Here is a 26,016-nt window from a genome sequence, read left to right as displayed (position 1 = left end):
CTCAAGGAAAGATGATGGATGGATGGATGGATGGATGGATGGATGGATGGATGGATGGATGGATGGAGCCAAGAAGCTCTATCTACACTAACCTCCTTATATATAAAATCTCTAGGGACACCAATGTAAAACACTCCCAATCCTACAAACTTCTGCCTCTCTGCCTAAAATAAAACTTTCTAGTCTAAACATCAGGAAATGGATATGGATATGGGCATTCATCATTTTTAGGCATATGAGTTAATCCATTGTTTAGGATCAAATATAAAAAGCAGCTTTCATTAGGTTTCAAATAGGAATATCAACGTACATATTGAGCACTTTACTGTACTAAGAAAGACAGCAAAATTAGACTTACTGAAGTCTTGTGCTAATGCCAAAACCATAAAAAGTTACGTAGGAAGTGAGCACTACAGACATGTAAGCAAATATGTAAATTCATGTAAAATTTGTAAAATCCCAAACCTGTGCAATAGATAGTCATTTCAGAACACTTATTTTGCTCCAAACTGAATGTGAGACTGTCCTGGTTAGCAGTATAGGCACTACTCTGCTGTGCATGGATGAGACAATGTTGTTAAGACCTTTATTTTAAGTTTAAATTCCTAGCTGTTCAGCTCTGAATTTTACAGTATTTGCAGCTTCTTCTTAAAGCCCCAATGCCAGTTATCTGCAGTGAAGTAAGATGATCAGGTACCCTTTAAAAACAAAGTAAGTTTCTAATCTTTGCAGTTGAATAGGAACATAGATAATTCTGCTCTGAGTAATGAAGAATTGCACTGGAGGAAGGAAGAGATTCAGCCATGAAAAGGAAAGCAGAGGCATCTAAAACAACAACCAAGAGAAAAGAAGCCAAAAAATCCATTTCATTTGCTGACATCGAAGACGTAAACACTTTAAATTTCACCTCTTGATGCATTAAGGTGGTGGAATGAATATTGTAATAAAATAAGCGTAAATTGTCCCAGTCATCTTAAGTCTACAGCTATTAGAAGTGTCCAACTTTCTGCATATTATTTCCTTAGTTTTGATAAATTCTTAATAACTAGACTGCTGATAATGCACTGTGTTACACAGTACCTACTCTAATATGTTTAAAAAAGGACTTTCAAACTGACCACATAAGTGAGCAATCAAAACCTTTCCTTCCAAAAATAAAATCAGCAACAAGTGAGACTGCTCATACCTTTTAAATATTTACTAATAGAACTGAAGGTTTAAAAATTAATTAATCTTATTTTTATAACATCCCTGGAGATATCAAAATGCTAAAACAGATGAAAACAGTAACTCATATAAGAAAATATGAGGAAGTAATTTAAAAATAAAAATATTCACCATACTGAATCCTGTGAATAATCAGTATTTAATAAGAACTGCTGCAAAATTTCACATGAAAGCCTGAACATGTGAACATCCACAGCACTCAAAAGGAACCACACACCCTGCAAAACCACAGGACTCTGTACCATTGTTAAAGCAATCCCCTTCCTAAAACTAATTCCTCATTTAAGCCACATAAGGTAAAAAAAAGTCCTAAACATATACAGAAGCATGTTTTTGAAAGGGAAGATGAAATTTGCTGTTTAAATTAATGGGAATGTTCATCAGCTGGAACACAAGGTAATAACGGGCAGAGATCCTCATTATGTTGTTTTAGTTATGAGGGGTTACACCGGTGTGAACAAGGACAGTTCAGGAACAGATCCTCTATTTGAGGAATCAGGTACACCTGGAACATCACATGTGATATATCCAGGACATGTGGGTGACCAAGCACTGGAACAGGCTGCCCAGAGAGACTGTGGAGGCTCCCTTACCAGAGGTACTTGAAAGCCCTATGGACACAACCCTGTGCAATGCGTTATAGGACAGCCCTGCCTGAGCAGGGAGGCTGGACCAGATGACCCACTATGGTCCCTTCCAGTGTGACCCATTCTGTGATTCTGTTGTCATATTAGCTAAGGGTATAAGGGTTTCCAAGAAACCAAACCAAGTACATGCACATTTTAAACATCTTCCCATTTTCAGGACTCCATTATGTAACTCAGGGAGCTCAGTTTGCCAGACAAGAACTTTCTTTCACTCTAAGCAACACAAATAAACAATATTTTTTTTGCTATAAAGACAGAAAACAATAAAATCATACATATCAGTGTTGTACTACTGACTAAACATGCTAAATTATATCAGGCATCATCTGGCTTGTTTATCCACTCAATTAGTTAATTTTTGTATAGGCCTCCAGGCAAAGTCAAAAATACCTTTTAAGCTCATGCTTAAAACAAATTATATTGCATACATGCAGACATTTGAATATGGGTTCTAATTACAAAGCCTGAACAAAATCCCATTTTGAGCCAGCACTGGAGGAACACTTACAATACTGTCAATCCACAGCACTGCAAATAATTTTCTGCCAACACAATTTCTTTAGAGCAGAAAACCCAAACCAATTCCCTGATGTATTCTGAGTATGTGTGGTTGCACAGTAGCCATGCTTAAAAGAAAAATATCTCTCATGGGAATAAAATACAGAGACCTACATGGAAAACAGAAGCATTTAGCTGATCACAGAAGAAAATCCAGAGTACTGGAAGGGAATTCAAAACCCTCACTCTACCATAGATAGGAATGCCTAAGCCAACTAAGAGGCATCACCTCAGTGAGGCATAACTAACTTCTCCCTCCCAAAGACATGTATTTTACCTTCACTTTTGGTCCCTGTTAAAAAGCAATGCAGAGTTTGAGAACTACTCCTGCAGTAAGATATACATCTGGGAATCTCTGTGTGTCTAACATGCCTGAAAAGACTGACAGAGGAAAACATGAAAATATTCCCCACTACTCATTGATTAGTGCTCTTATGCAATAACAGTACTGGCTCAAGAAGCAGGGAACATGGGCTCCCACTACTCAGCAGCCTGTAGAGATTTACTTGAGTCACTTGAAAACCCAGAGTTCATGTGAGAACTTGAAGCAATACAAGGCTGAAAATGTTCATGAGAGAACCTGAAGCAATACAAGACAGTAAGTATCCTGCTAGATACTTACCAGGAACCAACACTGTTGCACCTATCCAATAGAAGAACTTCAGGGAGCCAAGCTTTCAAAAAAGCAGAACCTGTATTTCAAGTACCTCAGTAGCTCCTGAACACATGAACCTTCAAACTACGTGCAATCTTTGGTCTGTTTCACAGGGTGAGGCACTCAGTCCTGTGCTCAGAATGACTGTAATACCTTCCACAGTTTTTCAAAACACAGTGTTCAAAGTTTTCCTTTGCAATTTTAAGTCCTAAAAATTCACTTTTTAGAAAAAATTATGGGTTTATAATTTACAAGACTGTAAAATCTGGGCTTAAGACAGCAATGTTTTCAGTTCTAATAACTGTGAGTAAAGAGCATGGAGTTGTACCTGTAAATCTGGAAGTTAGTTTGGGGCACATCCATTTTCCCATCTTGTTGAACGTTACACAGCAAACTTCTTGACTTTTCAAGCAGCACACTCCCAGTTCCAGTCTCCCACTGGAAAGCCTTGGTCATCCCATAAGCTTATTCCAGTCTAATTTCCTAACCACAGCTGTAGCTCAGCCAGCCATCCTACTAGCGGCAGAAACTTTGCTATCAGGCAGTCACACCTCATCTGCTTAATGCACATTTGCAGTCACACTGAAACTGTCATTGCCCAGAACTATTTCCTTGCCCTGTCACACAGAGATCACAAAATGCTTGAGGCTTGTTTGTCATTTCTGCCTGTTGATTTCTCCATCACGAGAGGGAGAGCACCCCTCATTCCCAACTGCAATGAGAACAGAAACTTCCCAGTATAGACTGCACAAAGGGACTCCTTTCAAGAGTCAGAAGAATTGAGGGGTGGGAGGGAAGGTGTTTTAAGATTTGCTTTTATTTCTCATTACTGTCCTCTGATTTGATTGGTAATAAAATAAATTCTTCCCTAAGCTGAGTCTGGTTTGCCTGTGATACTAACTGGTGACTGATCTCTCCCTGTCCTCATCTTGAACCACAACCCTTCCATTAAATTTTCTCTTCCCTGTGCAAATGAAGATGGGAACAATAGCAGAGTTTTGGTGGGCAGCTGGTGTCTAGCTAGGGGCAATGCACCACATGGACAAACAGCGATAAATCAGGAGGAGCTGAGAAAATTAATGAAGAGTTTTCACTTGCCCCTAAGCCTAGGAAACTGAAAAGCAACTTCAAGAGTATGTGAGAACTTAAGTTTTAAAAATGTGAGAAAACTGGGAGTACCTGAGAAATTTGTTTCCCAGTTCATTCACATGAACTGATCTAGTATTAGCATAGAATAAGAAAGCAGTTCAGTTGGTATTTATTAGTATAAAACTGCTTGATATACAGAGCTACAGCATATACCTCAAGAGCTACCCCAGAAAAAATAGCACAGACCTCTTTTAAAGGCAGAATCAGAAAGATTGTCTAAATTGCAGCAGTTCCTGTCACCTTCAGCTAGCATAGCAAGGAATGCAATCAGCAGTGGTGTCTGACATACTGCTATTGGTGACAAAAATGTAAATCTAAGATTCAGGACTAATACTTTGCATGACACAGTCTAGTTGTGCCAGTGATTACCCATTGGTGTGAGCAGGGAAGTTTCAAAGGTAAATGTAAATTACTCTTCTAGTTTGATGTATTCCAGTGAAAGACTGACCTGAAAATTGTTTTTGTACACACTGAATGCTGAAAACACACCCATAGCACGGTCCAGCTGCAGCACACTGAAGAGCATGGAAACTCCAAACACCATTCACTGACCCAATTTTGTAACAAAAATTATTTTATGACATCAAAGGATTCAAAAGACTAGAAAGGAAATGGAATCACAAGGTGCAAGCTACTTCCTACAAATCCCAAAGGAGGATTTTAGTTATGCCCTTTGGAGGGTAAGGTTGTGGGTTTAGTCTTGTTTTGTGGGTTTTTTTAACTTGGCTCTTTTTTTAAGGCAAGCCTTTTACTGTACAGCTATGTAAACAGACAAGCACAGCGGCTCTGTGAAAAACGCAACTCTCTCAGCATTTATTTTCCTCCTGGGTGCAAAACTCTACCTGCATTCACACGCCCAAAAGCAAATGTTCTGATTAGAACTAACAGCCAAACTTGGCTTCCCTCCTTTGGGAACTTGTCCAAATACTATGCTGAAATATTAAGCCTTAGGCATGACCTAGGGCCCAAATATCTGTTCCCTCCCCAGCTCCCTGTTTTTATACAAAAAAGTCAGTCTGATGTATTCCCATTGGATTAGGTGGATTGACCAGAACCCATGTGCACACATGAGCAGCTCACATTTCAGCTAGTATGAAGTAAGACAGACCTTTCTGAGCAGACAACTCATTCTTGTGTATAAATACACAGGGTAACCTAGAACAAAATATACAGCCCCAGCCAGATTCTACCAAACTATTAGTATCTCATTATTAGGAAGAGTGTTTACTCCACTTAATTTAAAAGCCTTCAAGTAAGGCCTTAAAAGCCTTCAAAAACAGGATTTTGGTAAGGATTCTTACCAAAGGGCACTGTGAATGCAAAAATTAACACAGGAAGAATACACAATCTCACTAAAGAAGAATCCACCAAAGGTTAATAAATCTCATCTAATTCAGAGTTCACATCTGGTTCTGTCAGTCACCGAACTGGCTATACAGCTAGCATGGTGTCAGGGCAGTCATATACAGTACTTTCCCACATTCTCTCTCTTCCAGATCTATTCATGGTGCTTTAGGATGCTGGATCCTGTGCCCCAGCCACAAGGAAGATGCTCTTCTGTACAGACATCAATGGCTGACCTAGTCACCTCAGACACCATCTTTCCAAGAGGAAGGAGAGGGAATGATTCATCTCACCTCTGCTTGCAAAGGACAAAGAGGTATAGCACCCCTTGCAAAGGGAGCTATACTCCTTTGTCTGCTCTGCCTACAATGGCAGCCCAGTGTGACTGGCTCCAGTACAGATCTCTGCATACAAACTAAACTCTCTGACTGAATTCATTACAGAGAACAATAAACAGAGCTTAAAAACAGAGTTCAAAGACTGCCTTCAGTTTTCACTTTTTCTAAACAACTGAAAAAGACAACTCTCGCAGCTCTAGAGCACTGCAATGCTTGCATACATCCTCCTGAAACCAGCTGGTATTCAACTGGAATCACCAAGCAACTTTCTCAGCAGCACTTCCAGTTGGGAGGGGACCTCTGTGTTAATTTTTTTAAACAAGGAAGTGCTTCTCAATCCCCTTTACCAGGAAGATGAAGATCACTTGTACCATCACATTTAAGGGAGAGATGGAGAAGTGGAGAACAGTGGCAGGAAGGTGGGACAGCTGAAGTAACACTGCCTCCAAAAGAAACACATCAGAGAACAGTCTCCAAGGTGTGTGTAAGGGCAGGAGAGATGAACTCCATGTCTGAATCCAGTCATTCACACACCCACACAAGCACAGAGTAAAGCAAGACATTTTCAGCGTATTTTAACAATTAGCAACAAAAAAGAAAATTGTAACCACCTTATGATGTCACTCACTGGATAAAGATCTACCATCAGGGTGTGCAGACAATGCACCTCAGGCCACTGAAGTATCTTCCCCCAACTCTTTCTGGGCCAGCTGGATAGACCTCCTGACTCTGCTGGCTCTGGCTGTAAATTCCCAGGTCTCTGGTAAGGTACCCAGCAGGTACAGACTGAATTGGGCATCATCCAATCATCTCAGCTAGTAGATCTGAAGGGGCAGCAACCTCTGTAAGCACAAATGAAGAGCTCTGAAGAAGCTCTGAGAAGACTAGTGCATCAACCAGAGGAAGGTAGAACTGCAGCAAGAAACTAATGTCTCTTCTACAAACAGTGTACCTTCAAAGCAGCCAGCTGTGCCCCAGAGGAAAATTAATCTGTTGAAATAACTTTGCCAAACCTCCACACCACACTAATTTCGGAGTTGTGGCCCTACTCCTTTAATGTGGAAAGGGTGTCTTCATAAAGACTTTGCTATTGCAGTCTGTGGCACTAAGATTTAAGCACAGCTGTGCCAAAAGTCCTATCATATCACTTCAACATTGTTGGAGCGTTGTGATCATCATGAATCACATTTTACTCACTGCCTACTAATCCAAAGGGAAATAATTTCTGCTGGCACAATTTGTTAAAGACTTTATATTTTTCTTAATGAAACACAGGTCTATCATTGATTACACACATGCACACGTTACCACAACATGACAGGCAAAAGCCAAAGTCTCATACTCATTTTGCATAAACATTGTGAAACTCATCCCAACCTGGTTTTCTCTCTTGAATTTGCTACCTTTGGCAACTACTTTGTTTGTATTTCAGTGACAGTGTGATACAGCAAAATCCCAGGGAATACTGTGAGAAGAGTATTTTGCAATCACTCAGACCTGGTTTAATTGTTCTGTTTGCCACAACATTCCACAAGCAACAAAAACAGGTACATTTTGAACAGAAAAATGTCTTTTTGTCTTTTTCTTTAAATGCAGGTTGGGTCTGTGGCATCTCCCAGGTTTGAGAGACAGCATGTCTGGGCCTCAGGACATCTCTTCACAGCCTACTTGCTTGCAGAGCGCTAGCAGACTTTGTCTACCATACAGTTCATTGCTTATAAATCCAGTGGAGATTTGCTTTGCAGACCAGTATGACATACTCTTGTCTGCAACAGTCAAGGGAATGTCAGCAGATATGCAGCAGCAAGAAGCATGTGGCTGTGGCCATCACCTCCACAGCTGCCATAATTCCAAACTCGCAGCATCTTCAGGGAAGATGCCTGCCCAGGATGCAGCTCACGTGGTAAAATTCTGGTGACCAGGAGTTTCACAGGCACTGTGCCAGATTTATTACCAGCACAGTTCTGTGGCTTATGGCCATTACCCAGAATTATGAGGATGGAGGTAGACCTGTTTTCTCTGGCTCAAAACTGCTATACTTATCATCTTGCATAGAGGCACCTTGACTGTAACTGGATCAATGACATATCCTCACAGAGGAAAGAGGCACAATTTTGGCAACCTCACCAGAAATCATGCTGTTTGTAGGGTTTGTCACTGATTTTCAGGTCTGGTGTAAAGAAACAAAGAAAGTCCGAAGTCTAAAGTCAGGCCCTGATCAAGATATTTATTTTAAAAAAAAAAATCCTTCCACTTTGATATGGAAAATAGTTACCAGAGCTTTTGCAAGACTGCAAACCACTTAACAGAAAGGAACAGGAGAGCTGTAGCACTCCAACTCTCCCTGGACACAATCCCCTGGGGCAAGCTGAGCCCTCTAACTTACAACTCTCGATAGCCAAGATTCTGGATCAATGAGGAGAGAAACCTGGTATTACATTTAAAATTAATAATGTATGCTGGAGCGGGAGTTGCTTCTGATGTAGGCCCATGATCATAAATCTGTGCACTTAAATAAGCCCTTCATCATCCTAAAACTTATCCAGTGGTGAAGCTGACTGAGAGGAATCTGGCCTGCTGCTTCTTTGGAAATCCATCTGGTATATACACTGGTTACGTGACTTTTGTTAGAGGTCGTCCTCCTGCCCAGCCAGTCAGCTCTGTGCCTTGTGGCTATCCTTATATGAGGAGTTTGCCTCACCATCCAAGAGGAAGAAGCGGTTTCATGCCTCCTATTCAGAGGGCTTCATCCACCTTCACACACATCCTGGTGGTTGTAGTGACAATTTTTTTCAGTTGCAGTAGAAGCTGGTAAATTCATTTTTGGACAGCTCTCTGTCAGATAACTCCCTGAATATGCTTATGACCATGCTCCTTTCTTGGGCATCTGCCTTGCAGCTAGAAGATACTGGCTTCCCCAACCCGTGTACTCCGCACACCCACTCAATCCTTTGGATTCCTTAATATGAAAACCAAATAAGCCTGTGGGTGAAGAGGCATTTTGCCAATACAGTAGAATAACATCTATAAATGACTTTACACCACTGAGCAAAGTTGCTCTTTATAAAACACTCTACAAGCATTGCCATGGACTAGACAGGCTATATCAATACAAGGAAAACGTCCCAGAACAAATGTATGTATATACCAGGGACTTCGGCCAAAGCAGGTCACAGATGTACATCTTTTCACATTCTTGATGAATAAAACCATGCTGCATTCACATCTTTAGCACAGACCTGACCTTCCCAACACTTATACAAATGTCAAAAATACCACATGTAGCTCTGTTATATGAGTCAGAAGAACCCCCTGGTGTCTAGGCAAGTTTTGCAAAGTCCCCCTGTAGTAAAATCTCTAAATATAGGGCATCAAATTCCAAAGTTTGAAATAATTTGTACTGGATCCCTGCCAGTCAAATCTAGAGCATAAAATTACTTCTTTTTCAGTCATGTTGGAAACAATACATATGCGGAAACCCTACCACATTTTACCGCCTGAAACATAAAGCAGAAGACTCCTGTCCAAGTTATTTGACACTCATCCCTAAAAGCATATGATTCATTGGCAAATACCTGGAGGAATATGCACAAATCCCAGGTAAATTAAAGACTTCCAGTGACTTCAGCAGGTTTTGAATCCATTCAGTTTCTTCTTACTACATTTCTATGATTTTAAGTTTTCTACTCCTATCTAGAGTATGTCAGACACAATCACAGAAGATTTTTTAAATTGTATTTATTTAGTTACCTTCCTTTGTACCACAAAACTGGAGACACTTGATTCTTGCCTCATGTTAGTCCTGAAGTTGCAGAAAGCCTGTTTTCAACAGATTTAATTCCAGTATACCACAGGGTAAGTAAAAGCTGGAAATTAATTTTGCTTGATGATTAAAAATTCTTATGAGAGTTACAGTACAGAAGCTAATCTGAATTTCAGTCACAGAGGAGAAGGAGAACATTTGGCAAAACACAGCATATCCTCCATCTTTTAAGAAACTGTGACCTGTATTCATCTCAACTAGCATACAACATTCAAAGGTGACCTCCAGTCCTACCTGACCAATGATGCTACTCACTGTCACTGGAGGAAGAGAGATCTCATGCTCTGAAGATGTTGCTGTTTTTCAACTAGTAACTAATTTCAAGCCTGAAGTTTAAGATGGCTTAAATAAAGTAGTATGAACCTTATCTTGAAAGCCCTTACAGCATGTTTAACAATGTTTAACACACAGAGAAACAGATATGGTAACTAGAAACCTGAAAACCAAAATATGAGCACTATCATGACATTCATTCACGCTGGATACCAGTGACAGCTATACCAACGTGCATTATCCATGCAGCACTGAGCTGTGCAGATATATTGGAGCCTGGCATGCTCTGCAGGGTGTAGAAAGGCTGTGTGCACTGACAGGATCAATTCTTACAATCTCCTGTTAGGTTACTTTTGTTTTGGTAACACAACAAGAACATGTGAGGTCTTCTGTGTGCCTGGATATGCTCTGTATCCTTCAAGGCTACTAAGAACATGAGAAACTTCTCTCATCAGCAAGCTACTTTCTACATAGCAAAAAAATTATGAGTCTTACAGTGTTTTCTTAACTTCAGCCTGAGAAGGAAGCCTTTTTCAAGACCACTTAGCCTAATCAGGCTTTTTTTGGTGCAGAAATTAACCTCCACACTCTTTTAAAACAGTCTATTAGACATCCCCACAATATGCAGCCAATAGCGGATTTAAAATCCCACTGATAGCAGTTCATCCACTATTTCAGAAATATTCTCAATCCTTAGAAAGTAACAGCTGCTTTGTAATTTCAATCATTTGTATTGGTCGGTGCTGAGTCACTGCAATCACAGCAATCCCAAAGAACTCTACTGAACAGACTGCCCTTCTGCAGCTTTGGTCCTCAAAGCTGAGTAAGTGATAGGAGAAGACAATAGATACAGCACCACTGCAGAAAAACAAATTAAGATCAAATCACCACTATGTAATAATCAGGACAAACATTCAATGGCAGCATAAAAAATTTTATTTTTGAAAAGCATTGAATATATTTCAAGAAGAGCTCAACTGCTACTGACAAAGTGAACGAAGATGAAGGGTGCCTCTGCCCTGTCACTCTCTAAGTCCTCGCTTAGGGAGATCCTCTAGGATAAGGAGCAAGGCTTCTCTGTGTGATTTAAAGAACAGGAATTAGTTAACTCCCCTTGCAGATCAGAGCTCAGCTACTACACAAGGTACTCTCATGCTGAAAATGCACTATTCATTTAGTCTATACATTGCACTATTATAAAAAATGCTACTATGAACTGTTTAGCAGACTCTTCAGAGACAGTAACTCCAGTTAAAAAAAGAGAATTTTATCTCCACATGCCACACAGGATGTACAACACTTCTCCTGAGTGGACATATGCCATACTGCTAATCAGACAGAATAGCAAGAATTTGAATCAAAGGTGTATTTTTGCACTGAACAAGTTGCTGGAGGAAAAATACAGTTAAAAATATATAATTTAAATTTCCTAAATTTAAATTTTCTGGTAGCTTACGTGATTCTTTCTTTGCTGCAATACCATCAGCAAAACAGACGAGAATAAAGGGTAGGGGATCCATTCTGTAAAAAACAGACTCAAAGAAGGACAATTTCCCATTCTTCTCCTAACAGTATCTTTGTTATATACCAGTGAGAATTCAAATATTTGTGTCTGTTGGGATATAACTCTCTTGATCATTTATGATAGATGAAAAAAACAAAAAAAAAATTAGTCCAACTAGTCCAGGATTAACCCTAAATTGCACTTTTGCTATCATTATTGTTTAGTCCTGAAATTCCTCTGCATCCCAGCAACACCTACACAAACACTACAGCTCTCCTAAAACCATATCTGCTTGCCATCTGTATTCATAGGTTAAATTTCTGGCAGGAGGCTTCTGCCAGAGAGCCCAACTTACAGTTTCTGACTTCAGTACTGTTCCAAGATGCCCCACTCCCTTCTTTGTTCAAGTATATCTGCTGTCTGTATTGAGGCAGACTGAAAAAGCTAAATCTAAGGCTCAAATCGAGGTCAAAAGCAGCACTTACCCTCCAGGAACCCTGTGGCTTTTGGATAAATATAGCAGGTGTCACAGTTATGTCATTATCATGAGAAACTGTTAACACTATTACCAAAAGCAGAAAAAGGATATAAAACACATAAAAAATAAAAGCTACTGTGGAACAGATTTTTCATACTTCTAAAACACCATACAGGAAAAAATCCGTGAGAGTTTATGATTAATAAAGTTCTAATAGAGGTTTAACTGACTGTTAAATATAGTAATATATTCAGAATATGTACTCTCATATAGAATTAAGGTTCAACAACAACCTTGAGTCAAATTAAGAAGCACTAACCAAAAAATTGCTACCAGGAAAATGAGTAAAGCAACATAAAAATACCATTATCATTACTGTCATGGGAGTTAGGGATTCTGCAACAATTTTGAAGCTAAGCAGACCAGCCTCTTCAGATTCCCTAGAGAAAGACCAATGTCTCCTGACTAACTCAGAGCACATTCCTACATTTAAAGTTCCCTGGGGTGATTTCAGGTATCTCAAGGGAGACTCCTTAGGTAAACTTTGCCTTGCAAGTACCTTCCAGATGTGCACTGCACCAAGAACTGTCCAAACACGTAACAAAGAGGCAATCTTTGCTCCTCACTAACAAGCAACACAGCTATAAGCTGGCAGAGGAGAGAGAAGTATAATATCACCCAAGAACATGGTACAACAGGGAACGCATGAGAATGGCACACAGGAGTCAAAAGCACACAAACTGCAGAAGCACCATCAGCACAACTATTACACTGCTGCAGCATTCTTCTGCCCTGTCTTACTGTTCAGGAGAAAAGTTACTCTGCAGCATCTTTTAAGTGTTTCCATCATCAGAACCTGTCATATCCACAAATAAGCAGAAATGGGCTTGGACAATATAATTTGAGCTATTCCCTCAAGCCTCTCTAGAAAGAAACATTTTATTTCTTCCAAATATTTATTAGAGATCTATCAGCATCCACATAAACCAGACACAGGTAAAATACTTTTTGGACTACATCCACCACAAGAATGTATATGCCTACATACAAATTGAGATTATTTTTTTCAATTATAAATAAAGATCCATTTGTGGTTATAGTGAAGTATTTCACACCCAGTGCTTCAAAAGACATTAAGAAACAACCATGAGGCAGTCTGAATACTGGCTATACAATTACAACGCATGAAGCAGAAATGACAAAATAGAAAACTGAGGACACCATGGAGGAACATGCCGAAGCCAAGATTCGACCCCTCCACCCTGCCCTGTTCCATGGTAGACTGCAAATCACTCTATATCCTGCCTTTCCTATGGGCTAGGAAGGAGGAACAAAGAACATGGAAAAGGTTTGCTAGCATTTCATAGAGCTGCTTGAAGGACATGGTGGACTTTTAGGAAGAAAGGACACTGGGATGCTGAGCCAAGTGTTCTGTATCCAAAGGCAACAACACAACAGATGACTCAGTTGCTATCACCCACGTAACAGCAGGCCACAAAACCCTGCCCTGCAAAGACTCCAAACAGGTTACGAAGAAAAAATTGCCTGAAGACAAAAGTCAGATACATCAAGTGCCAACTAACTCTAAAATAAAACAAAATAATAATTTAAAAAATATATGGTGCCAGTCAGACACAAATTCTAAAGACCTATACTCAATCCTACTCTTTTGTTAAAACTACATTGGGGTAGGACCTTGAGCCCAATGAAATTGGAATTACATTATATGAGCCACTCCTAAAGAATCAAACAAATTAGAACCCTTAGCCCTAAGAAACCACTTTGTATTCTGACACAAATCTTTACATGATTTTCAAATGTTTTTAAATGAAGTGGCAAGTAGCTAATACTTAGTGTCAACTTGCAGTGGCATACTTTCACCACATGAGTGATCTTGCACTTACTTTCTTGTGTGCTGATAATTTTTCTATGAAATGACAGCACCAATGTAAAGTGCATATTGTATTTTCTTCTATGTAAAAAGCATACCTAAACAGAAAAGGCAAAAAAAATGCATACATACACACAGAAGGGCCTACTTGTAGACAGCCTCACTTTAACACCTACAGTCTGGAGCAGAATCAATCCTTCAGCATAAACAGCAAGGGCATGATTCAGTCATCTAAAACCAGAATGTAATGACATTTTGGTGCTCCAGCTGGTCCAGTTCAGTAAGGCTGTTGTGCAGGTCCTGTATCACACCCATCTGCCCACTTAGATATGCCAAGGATGCAAAAGAGGGCCAGATTATTCTTGGCACCCTTGCGAAGATCAATGGATCACAGTCGAAGTGACTGAACCTTAAACTGTGTATTTACTAGACATAAACCTAAAATTAGGTTGAACAAACCTGGACCATTACATATTCTATGAATTCACATATATACCTGAGACCCAACAACAAGGTCCTTACAGCCAGACACAAGAGGAAAAGCTCCATGTCTGGAGATGGAAACTGAGACACAAACTGTATGTCCAAGGAAGATTCAATCACACAGATGTCCCCCTGTGATATAGATACAACACAAAGCAATATCCCATGTATCTAACTTAAGACTGGCAGACAAAACAGTAGAATTTACACCATTTCAGTGATTGGAATGTGGAACAAAACTTTTGTGCATTTCTTAGAAAGATACAGATAGCTACTGGTATGTGAAAACACAAAAAAATCCACAAGCATCCTGCATCCTCATTTTGGAGAATGAGCTTAGCTTCTAAACAAATGATTACAAAAAAGGTCAGAAATACCATGATTGAAGAAATAGGAGACCATGAGAAACTATCTCTGCATGAAAGGCATCAGGGCTATTGTTGCAAAATGCAGAAGGTATTCAAAACTTAAAACTGAAATCCTTCCGATGCTAACTACTCCAAGGTCTTTTTCTAACAAGTGGAGAGAAATTACCATCTCCAGACTCAGTTCACCCAACTGCTTAAGAACAACTGGGTGGACTGCAGCTCTGGCTTCTTCAGCATCCGTGGACAGACTGTTTCTCCCAAGTATCTAGCTTAAATGACTCAAGTTTCCCTAAAATTATGTGTAACATTTAGTATCAAAAAGAGTTCTTACAAATCCTTACTGTACTTAACTTGGAAACAATCCATCCTCCATCATCTACAGACAAAACTAAGAAAGAGCAACTGATCTCTCCTATGCAGCAGAGGACACAGTTCATCAACATTTACAGAAGAATTTATCTGACTGCATGAGAATATCTTCCAAGTTATCTGTCCCCAACTTTCTGAGTAACCATTTCAGAATTGTGCACTTCAAGGCACAAGTCTCCTCACCCTGAATTAATACCGGGCAGGCAGCAAAACCAACACTGGTACTTGGTACTACCTAATGGGAAAAGACAAGTGAACACGAAGAAGCTTTCTTTCCAATAGTAGGAGAAGTAGACTTGTTCCAAGTCACACTGCAAGAAGTGCAATGCCCCCCTCTGCATTAGAGGGGCACACAGGGTTGGCTAAGTCGAGCAAACAGCCAAAGTGAAAATACAGAAATAAACCTTTCAGTAAAGAAGCAGTGCTACCTCTATCACATTCTGAAATGTTATTCCCAGCTCTCTTCTCCAAACATAAAAAAAAGCCAGACTGCAAAAGAAAGACAACATGAAAGACAAAAGCTGCAACAATAATTTGGGGGCTAACAAACAGTGAGTAAGCACATAAGACTACCAGAAGCAATAATGAAATGACAGCACCCAGAACATCCAGTTTTGAAAAGATCCTCATTTCAAGAGAAAAAATGTCTCCAGAGGATAGGCTTCCAAATGACCTCAAGTCAATTATTAAAACCTAGGTTTCTTTTTAATTTCTATACAGGAAAGTAGCTGCACACTTTAGAAGCCAACCCAGGGATTAGTACTCTGCTAGGTAACACTACACGTGCCTGTACTTTTAGGAAAAAGCAGTGTTGATGCTACTTCTATTGCCTTTAGACACACACTGCATTACAGGCTTTGAACTTACATTGTGACTATAAATTATTTTAAGTAAGAAAAAGCCTACTGAAATCCTCACATGAATTTTAACAGTGTTTCTAGCTGTTTAACCACTCATGATGAGATGATAATCCCAGCTCAGTAGTCATCATGGATTAAAAAAAAACACACTCTAAATGGGATGGGTGTCTTCTCAACTGAGGCATGATTTAACACCACCTCTCTACCTTCAGACACTTCAAAATTCAGCTTCCCCTTGCAAGTAAAATGATAATCAGAACTCTATAATAAGCAAATAATTATGAGCTGCACAACAATCAATCCCCAAATATGAAATTAAACTCTTAAATAGTATGTAGATTGTAATTTAATAAAAAGTAGAAATCATATTGAAGAACTGTAGTAAAAAGGCAGAGGTATCTCTGAAGTTAATCCAAAGTGTCTGATCTTGTACAAATTTCTTCCCATAAGGGTTTTAAACCAAACACTTCCATCTTCAAGTGCACTTGCAGAGCAGCAACGTTACAGTGACACAGAGAAATATTCTGCTTGAAATGCAAGTCAAGTATTAAACCTGAGTTTTTCCAAACTGAAATACACAAATCCTCAATAGCTGTGCTGCAAGATCCAGAGATACCAGCATTTGCAAAAACCTCTAAGAAGTGCTTGGAATTATGCAGCTGTTACAAGAAAATACGTCAAATAAATGAAATCTATTACAAAGTAAGTGCTGTGCATGTATAGGGGCACTCCAAACACTGAGTTTGTACTGCAGCAGAAGATGCCTCCAAGATGTCACATTCCTCAAAAGGTGCTAAAATGTGGATAAGAGCTATGGCTGCTTGTCATTTTTTATAATCAGAAACATACACAAAAAGGAACCAAAACCTCATGCCAATTTTTTCATACTTTTTAGAGCTTTAAACACTTAATTTACGATGGAAACAACAATCATCTGTAAGCTTCTACACATCATTACTTTCTGCCTCAAAAGCATTTTACATAGGACTAACCTGCATTTTGTATGATCAAGAAAGCTATCTGAAATTTTACTAATCCAGTTAAGTATCACAGCATACATACCTGATCCATCAATGGACAGCAAATGAAATTAAACCTAAAAAAATCTACCTTAGAAAAAAAAAACAACAAACAAACAAAATCTGCCTTGCCCTTGTTTCAGCACCAGGTACACCTCAAGCATACAAGATAAAAACTTTTGTTCACATCTTTTCTTCCCCCCACAGTATTTTCTGTTTGTTTCTAGTGATAATAAACTACAGCATAAAAATTCCCTATGACCGTGGTTTTTAACAGTTGAAGTGTATTCCATACCTTTAAGACTCACTATTTCACTATGAACCCGTGGAAAGTGGAAGAGAGTTAGGCTCAGGGGAGAGAACACTGCCTCTTCCTGCATAAGCCACAAGCTACACATCCAGGTAAAACCTTCTGACTGGGGCCCTACCAGCTGTAACCTACCAGATTTTTTTTTAATAGGTGAAAAGAACACAGTACTATCAAAATAAATAATTTTGTTTGGTCTCCTCATGGTTTTTCTTCTGGGTATGTTGTATGTTTGGCTATCAACCTTAACCAGTATACATCATTGGAATACAGCACAATAACAAAATTCCTCTAACAAGAATTCTTGTTTAGTGGAATCTCAAGCAAAGGAGAGAAACTGCAATGGATCTGTTTCACAACCAAACTTGTCATCCACAGATGACATAACAGCATTCATCCTGAAGCACAATAATAATTTAATAAAGAAAATGGAGTTTACCTCCTTAAAACTATGAACTGTTACAGCTAACTGCAAAACCTACAGACTTGAGTTGCCTACTGCTCTTAAACATCTGAAATGGTGTTTCTGAGTAAGAACTCAGCACAATTCTGAATTGAGCCAATATTTCCTCTCTGGAAGGCTGAATTGGATGAGTTACACTTTGAGGCCTCGCATAAAAGCTGAGCTCCTACAGACTGACTCCTTGCTAAGCCTCTGTTTATCTACCTGCCTGCTTCAGAGCTTTTTCAGAAGTGAAGTTAGGCAGGGTATCTTCAGCCAGGGTGTCAGTCATCACCATCTCATCACTTTCAGATGGGTTATACCAATCTGCATCAGCTAGGAAGTTTGTATGTCACATCTCTCAGCTCACTGAATTAATGCATGTCCCAACATCTTCAACTACTGCTAAGAAGACACAGAAGAGGCTCTACCACACCATTAAGACTGTTAGGTGGCCCTGTTCACTTCAATTAACCTAAAAAAGACAGCAAGACTAAAATCCAAACAGCGAGCTAATTGACCCTACAACATATAAAGAACTGCTGCAAGCATAACAATCCAGAAAGGTTTCAAACAAAAGATAACTGATGAAGAGCAAGAACAAAGATGCAATCCAGTCCAACCCACAGAGATAAAACAACTGAAACAAACAGCAAACAAATGTTACCTCAACACTGTAACTGCTCATGGAAAACAGGCACAATTCCAAGCAAAGATCCTATCATAGGAGGTTACATTAAACTTTCATCCTCCTTAAAGCTAGCATGCCTAATCCACAGAAACAGGGTTTGTAATAAGTCTGCTTCATTATAAACATTATAAAAGCTTTACCTACTTAGTGGTAGACCAGAGGAATGCTGAGAAGCTTGCCCAGGTTCTCAGAGTGGCTCACAGAAGAACCACCTGCTGGAGACCACCTCTGTGCTTATAATAAACCCTAAGGATTTATGCCAAAATGAATTCTTAACTTCCATCATGAAATACTCAAAACAGTCATTTTCACTAGAAAAGAAACAGGCTGGTGAGCACAGCAAAGTGAAAAGAACATACCACCATTCAAGTGATTTTTTGGCCTGAAAGACCAAGTAGCTGTTAGACTATTTCACTGCCTTGGACTGCTCTGGCAGAAGTCTCTCACAAGACTTTTAGCCTTGTTATGAGACATCCTAATGCTGGGATATTTCAAAAAACAAATTAAAACTTTTATGACAATCAAGATATAACACAGTAAAAAGTTTCAGGAGCAAGAATACATGAGGGAGGATTAAAAATTTTAGTAAGAAAATCAGAATTATTTACAGCTCAAAAATAAGACTGGTACTTATTTTTTTTTTTCCTTTTGGCTCACAGCTCTTCTCAATGCATGAACTTATTCAGATATGCTGACTTTGCAGTCAAAACTCAGTTTTTATTGCTTTTTATTTCCATGTGCACTATGGTGTCTGAAGAGCTGTAACAACTAAAATGGTTTAATTTTTGGCTAATGCACCATGCACTAAGCAAATTCTACCAATAAGCCATTTCAGAAATCACGTTCTGGTACACTATATATGTTTTCTGACTGCTCATTTAATAGTTCTCAAGTACTTGAGTGTTAACCATTGATACAGAGCCAAGCAGAAGAGGCCACAAGTAGATTTCAAAATACCTTGAAAATGCCCTTGCAAGGCATATGGCTAAAAGGGGAAAGCAGCATTCAACTAACAAGTACGAAGTTTGAAACTTTAGTGCCAGAAAGAAGAATGCCATACTTAGTGAGTCACTTATAAAATTAGGATGGATTATGTGTACATATTTTCACATGTATAATACTGACTGAGTGCCCTGCAAAACAAAACATGGCGAAGTCAGGCTACAGAAAGTTTGCAGTACCTCAAAAACCAAATTATTATATTCTTACAAAAATGTCACATCTGGTTGAAAAACTAAGGAATAAATAGATATAGTGAAATCAACTTCTAAAAATTTAAGAGTAAGAAGGATGATGCTTGCTGATTATGTATTACTTAAAAAGGCACAGGTGCTAATAGAAAATATTTAGAAATACTAGTATTAATCAAGTCTTAACTGAATTATTAATTAAAGCAATTTTACCAAAGAATTGATGCAGTATAAATACAAGTCTATTCACTCCTTGAACATACTGCTCCCACAATAGGTTTTATTTATGGCACATAATTTCTCAAAAACTTTTTACAGAGCTCAGGAAATTCATGAGCCAATTTCCATGAGCAGAACATATGGATCAGAGTAACTCACTGTCAACATAACTTGGTGACATATGCCATTTGCTGTGACTTCTGCAGAGAGAGACTGAACTGATAACTATAGAGTGATTTTAATTTAAAACCTTTATTGCCTATTCAATTTAAATAAATCCTTCCAAGGGGGGGAAAAAAGGTCATGCAGTCTTCTTGCTGGTCTCTACACTGACATTACAGGCTTGACTCAATTGTCCACACTTGGATGTGCCTGCCTGCCCGAGAGGCCCTTGGGGAGGCCAAGGTGTCATTAAAGAACAGTAATAGCACAGGACCTTTGGAAAGTCTGTGCTGAATAGAAAACAGAGTAACAGGCCATCTCAAAGGGCACTAGTTACCCATGTGGGGCAAGCTGAGCAGAGCTTCTACACCAGATTGCACCCCACTGTTGGAAGCCCAACCCCACACAGCAGCACCTTCAGGTAAACATGTGGGGTTGAGTGCCAAGCACCCACTACTGACAGCGGACGCAAGAGAGCTACTAAATTCATTCTACAGTCAGCACCTACATCTTGTCACCTGAGTAGCTCCCCAAACTCCTCTGACTCTACACACAAATCTTCCATTGATATTCAAACATGACACTCAGCTCACCCTACAGACACCTGAACTCAGACACCCAATTAACAAGCCAAAGTCCACCCTAAAACTAGATGGGATTATCACCAATATAGGAACCACAGTTTGGCCCATGTAACTTGAGGCAAATAGGCTCAACTAAGTATTTCCAGATCAATAATCATTGTAGCATCTTTCATTTTTTTTTGCAGTCAATGCAAAGAGGCCAATGTCTTCAGAGCCTGATTCACTTAAACACTTGATTTTGGATAAGATTTATCCAGCTACCCATATCCTCCAAAGTATACAGAAACATAATCTTTCTTAATGATTGCTGTAGCTAACTTATACAGCCATATGTTCATGCTATCATTAGCTTTATTCCTTCTTCTGTCACATTCATGTATTGTTCATTTTCCTCTTCTTTCCTAGTGAGTTACAAATCTTAATATATTTCCTTAACTGCTTTCTTCAACACCACTTAATACAATCTTAATGAGACCCCAGATGGTACAAAAATAAGAAAAGTGCTGTCTGATATTTATTTAAAACAGAAGTCAGAGCACATAGAGAACTCCACAAGTTCACTATCAGCCATCAGACAGATTCCAGTATATCAGATTACAGAGAGAACAACAAAACAGCACCACAGTCAAGTTACAGCTCTTTTTGGTGGGTGCTAAACTCAGCAAAGTTCTAACACTACATCATATGTTGATAAATATGTCTGTAAAGATTTATAGCCCCATAATAACTCTGACTTCACAAAAAACTACAAGCACCCTTTTCCAAACCTCAATAGATATACCAATAGTAAAGTCAGCATCAGTATTTCGAGGAGGCCCTCTATTTTAAGCCCTGGATGAAAACTGACAAGTTAGAACAAGTTGTGCAGGAGAAAAAAATGGATAACAAAGGAGGCAAATACTTTCAAAACTGCATGATCAGAAACAAAAAAATTCAATCATTTGTTAGCATTTATGTAATGAAGGAAGACTTGCATACATATGAGGAAACTCCATATCTGCCATGTGTAAAGCCTGCTAAATTGTGAAAACACCAAAGAGGAGTGAAACACCAGACCAGAAATGCAAACCTCCTAATAACAGAATTAACACAATAAGATTACCTTGCTCCAGTCTAAAGCATAGGGAACGTTTTGCAGCTTCTATCTCAGGAGTTGGATGATCCAGAACACGTCTGCACCACTGCAGAGGAGTCAGTGATTTCTCTTGAGGAGTGCGAGTCTTGGTAGGCAAGACGTACAACCTTAACCAAAACACACAGAAGTATCAGCAAGATATGCAGTACTGCAAAGCTTGCTTTTGTATGCTCATTTTCCTATTAGATCACTAATAATTTATAACATCCAGAGCCCTGCAGGAGGATATCTAATAAAAAGAAACATATCCTGAAGTAGAAGAGTTTACATTTCTTTTCTTTCTTCCCTCCTCAGAAAAATAGGTGGCAAAATATCAACTCTACAGGTCTGGCACGTCCAAACAAAGTTCAAGTAGATTACACATTAAAATCTTCTATCTAATCACTACCATTGTCTAAATTTCAGCATTGCCCAAAGTTCAAGTGTATTAGGTGCTGTACACACACCAAAGTTGCACGTTTTTCCCTAGACTTATATTTACTGGAGATTTAGATAATTTCAGCCTCTGAATTTATCTTCCCACAGATGAACCAGAAGTTGTTCAAGTCATATTTGTAATGATTAAAAAACATTCAATGAGAAAACACTGAAAATCTATTTTTGACATTCAACAGCAGCAGAAAAGAAAAAAAAAGCACATATGCAAAAAAAAAGGTAGCGTACATGCATTATTCTCAGACAAGAGTTGGCAACTGATCAGTTGCACCTCAGGAAAGCAGGTTTCAAAGCAGATTTCATGGGAGAATTCTTGAGGCTGAGATCTGGGTTGCTGCTGTCGCCCTAGCAGATTAGCAGGCACAGCAGATGCCAACTCACCTGGGAGAGTGCAAATCTTCCAGGGAGCAAACTATTCTTGTCTGCTGGACAAGACGCCGACTCACAGCTCCCTGGCCTGACCACCTCCAAGACATGGGGCTAGGGAGACCCAGAGCCAGATTATCAAGGCACCAGAAAAAACACTTCACATGCCTTAAAGGGATCAGGCCTGTACAGAGGGGGAGTGAAAGTCAAGACCAAAAACTAAACAGGATTTTGCCCTTCAAGGGGTCGCTAACAGGTATTAGCAGCTTTTCACCTTCACAGTTCTGGCTCAAGAGCTACCCAAGTCCCACCAGAGCACCCCCTCTCTAGTGGCTGCTCCATGCAGTTCTTTGCCTTTGAAGTCAATCAGCACTGTCTATCCAGCTCTCAAGGAACAAATATCCTCACTACGATTGCCATCTCCCTCTCTTGGCAATCCCAGCAGAGCTCAACTACTGAATTGCTCTGAGGAGAGGACTCATTTCCCCACACTTCCTGCAGTGCCTGACCACACATTTAAAAAATGATGCTGAGAAAACCAAAAAGCAAAGGAAAGAAAAGCTTTTAGGTTTCCTGTTAACCTGCAGAAGTACTTCAAAAGCTAAACATCTGACTGATGATTTCCCTGTGAAAAGCTGAACACTACAAAGTAGTTTGACTTGTCTGCAGTTTGGCAAGGTTGGTTGGTTGGTCTTGGGTTTTTTGTAACTGCAGTCAAAAACAAAAAAAAAGGCAAGCAAAACACAAAACCTCAAAGGTATTTAAGGCCTAAAATTACAAATCAAAACCTAGGATGGATGTGCACTGAAGGCTCTGGCTTTCCAGTTTGCTTTAAAGACTGAGATTACAAAAAAGCCCCAAGCGACTGGCATCACACGCCCGACCTTTCATGGACAATGATGGAGATTTATCCTTGAACTAAAAACATTCAACAGTTAAAACAACTACTCCTAGTGCAATAAATTTGTTAACAAATTGCTGTCATGAAATACTGCCTGTGGACACACACATATGTGACATACAGGTAAATTTTGGCACCCAAATCTAGGATTGCTCCCAGGGAGGAAATCAAATTGGAAATTTCACTATGGCACAACAATGACGGACTACCACCATAAAATGTTGACAAGGAAAGCATTTTGTTTAACAAGACATTATCAAACAAATCAGATATTCCTTAATGCTAGGAAAGCTAGAAGTTAGAACCAATGTAAAATTTTATTTAAGTCGGACTGACAAGCCCAAGCCAGCCCTGCAGACCAACCACACACACAATGAAGCAACGCTGACAAAAATTTCCACACAATTTGTACATGATTCTCAAAAGCCATTTTCAGAAACACGATATTGTGTACCATGAAGCACATACAACAATCAGAAACATTTCAGATATTAAGATTAATTTTTGAACATTTTATCTTCGACCAAAATTAAGGATATTTGAACATATCTCAGCTTTTTTATACTACATTTTATTCTCATCTGACATTAACTTATAGCTTGATACAAAAACTAACCTCATAAAAAGGAAAGCTACGTGGAAGCTTAGACAGATACTCTAAAACTTATTTAAATAAAGGTAATCTATATATTGCTATTAACACTTGAAAACAAATTGACGTTCCACATGGCTGAACGGCCAACACAGTATTCCAGCACTGCCCCTGTGATGCTCGCCCACGCTGCTGAAACAGGTTTTGAGGCACCAGCTTCACTGATCTACTTATACCTCTACCTTGCAGTCTCCCCTTCTGTTTCTTTTTACGGGAGTGTAACCATTACGGGTTACACACGTTAACCAGTCCAGGTCGATTTCATTTTTTGCTCTATCCATTTCGCTATTCATTTCCGATTTATTCCATTTCCCAGCACCCTGCCGTGCCTTTTCAAGCTACATGGGCGCGTAAGATACACAATTTAGATCAACGTCTAAAAGACAAAAGCCCTCCCAAATCCCTGAAGATGGGAGTCAATTTGGCAGATTTTAGGATGAGCAGGCAGCGCTGCTCAGATCAAGGCTTTCCCGGAACGAAATTCCGCTATTTTTAATTCCTTATGTAAACACGGGGCTGAAACTAGGCTGAGATCTGAACGATATTCCTCGGGGTGGAAAACGAGCTCTGCTCCCCACGGAGGGCGCGACGCCCGGGGCGAGCCGAGCGGTGAAGCCCCGACCGGAGCCGCGTCTCGTACATGGGGCCCTTCCCTCGGCAGGGCGGCATGGTTTGGAGGGGGGAATAAAAAGGAGAAAAAAAGCAGATTTCAGTCTAAGCAGGGAGATCAAGTGGATTTGGGGGCTAACGCTACTCAGAGCCGGGAGACCGCTGCGGGAGGCCCGGCCGGGGGGCACAGCCGGGCCGGGCGGGGAGCAGGGCAGGGCCGAGCCGCATGTACCATGTATCCTCGTCCTCTCCGCAGCCGTCCTCCAGCTCCAACACCGCCACCTCGTCCAGCACCGTGGCCGCCGCCCCCGTGCCGCCGCCGCCTTCCTGCCCGCCGCCAGCGGCCGGCGGCCCGGGCGAGGGCTTGAAGTAGGCGAGGGGCTCCGGCGGGCACAGCAGGGTGGGCACCGGGCTGGGCATGCACGGCGGGCCCGCGGCTGGGGGGCTGGCGGGGCGCAGCCCGCCCGGGGCCGGCGGCGGGGCCAGCAGCAGGTGCGGGCTGGGCGGGCCGGTGGCCACCGCGGCGGCGGCGGCGCGGCTCCGGAGCTGCTCGTTCTGCTTCTCCAGCTTCCGCACCAGCTCCTGCAGCTTCTTCACCTCCAGCTCGGCGCTAACGGCAGAGCCGGCGCCGCTCCCCTTCACCTCCGCCATCATCGCCGGCTTCAGCAAGGCAGCCTCCATCCTGCCGGCCCGCTGCCGCCGCCGGCACCTGCTCCGCCGCGCCGCCGGAGGGCAGCGCCCGGCCCCCGGGGGAGGCGGGAGCGCCGGGCAGCGCCGCTGGCAGCGCCGGGGTCCGGCCCTGAGCCGCTGAGCCGCCCGCCCGGCCGGCCCCGCTCCGCCGCTCCTGCACCTCCCGTTAACGGCGGCGCGGGCCGGATCCCCTCCCACTCCGGCAGCCCGAGCGCCGCGCACACGCACTCGGCAGGAACAAAGAGCCGCCCGGCGCCCCCGCCATCCAGCCCCGGGGAAGGGCGGCAGGCACCACCTCCGAGGGGAGCCCCGGGTGCCTAAAGAATGAAGTGCCTTCCTCCAGTGCCCCCAGTGCGGCTCGCCCCGCCTCGGCCGCGGGCTGGAGCCGGCCCAGGGCGCCGCGCCTCTCGTGAGCCGTGTAATTAGAGCCTGGTGGTGTCAGGGTTGTAATTATGCAGATTGAGAGTGTGAGGGGAATGGGAATCACAAATAGAGGCTTTGTTGGGCTTGAAAGGAGCTAATTCAGCCAAAAGCCGCCGTTTGTAGGTTTGAAACATGCTGATTCTGGGAGTTTTGGCACAAAGCGAGGAAAGCGACACGTTTTGGAAGTTGCGTTGGTGGTGAAGCAAACACTGAACCGAGCATTG

At 41.0% G+C, this 26,016-nt stretch overlaps 1 protein-coding gene across 3 annotated transcripts in view; it reads right to left on the bottom strand.

Annotated features, from left to right (window-relative positions):
- Positions 1-25,801, bottom strand: part of SLAIN1 (SLAIN motif family member 1) — a 49,590-nt gene extending 23,789 nt beyond the window's left edge. For 2 of the 3 annotated variants that reach the window (XM_014267400.3, XM_074535577.1), the window contains exons 1-2: positions 24,912-25,498; positions 21,684-21,823 (exon numbers count right to left, since the gene is read on the bottom strand). In XM_014267400.3, coding sequence (XP_014122875.3) covers positions 21,684-21,823; positions 24,912-25,360 — 589 coding nt within the window. In that variant the 5' untranslated portion in view covers positions 25,361-25,498. Of the gene's footprint in view, positions 1-21,683; positions 21,824-24,911 lie in introns of all 3 variants that reach the window. The other variant, XM_005487517.4, reaches the window with a different exon arrangement.
- Positions 25,802-26,016: the final 215 nt, after the last annotated feature.

Source organism: Zonotrichia albicollis, chromosome 2, assembly GCF_047830755.1.
Source record: "Zonotrichia albicollis isolate bZonAlb1 chromosome 2, bZonAlb1.hap1, whole genome shotgun sequence".
NCBI lineage: Eukaryota > Metazoa > Chordata > Aves > Passeriformes > Passerellidae > Zonotrichia > Zonotrichia albicollis.
The sequence above is the reverse complement of the archived record's forward strand: the minus strand, read 5'-3'. Positions and strand labels throughout refer to the sequence as shown.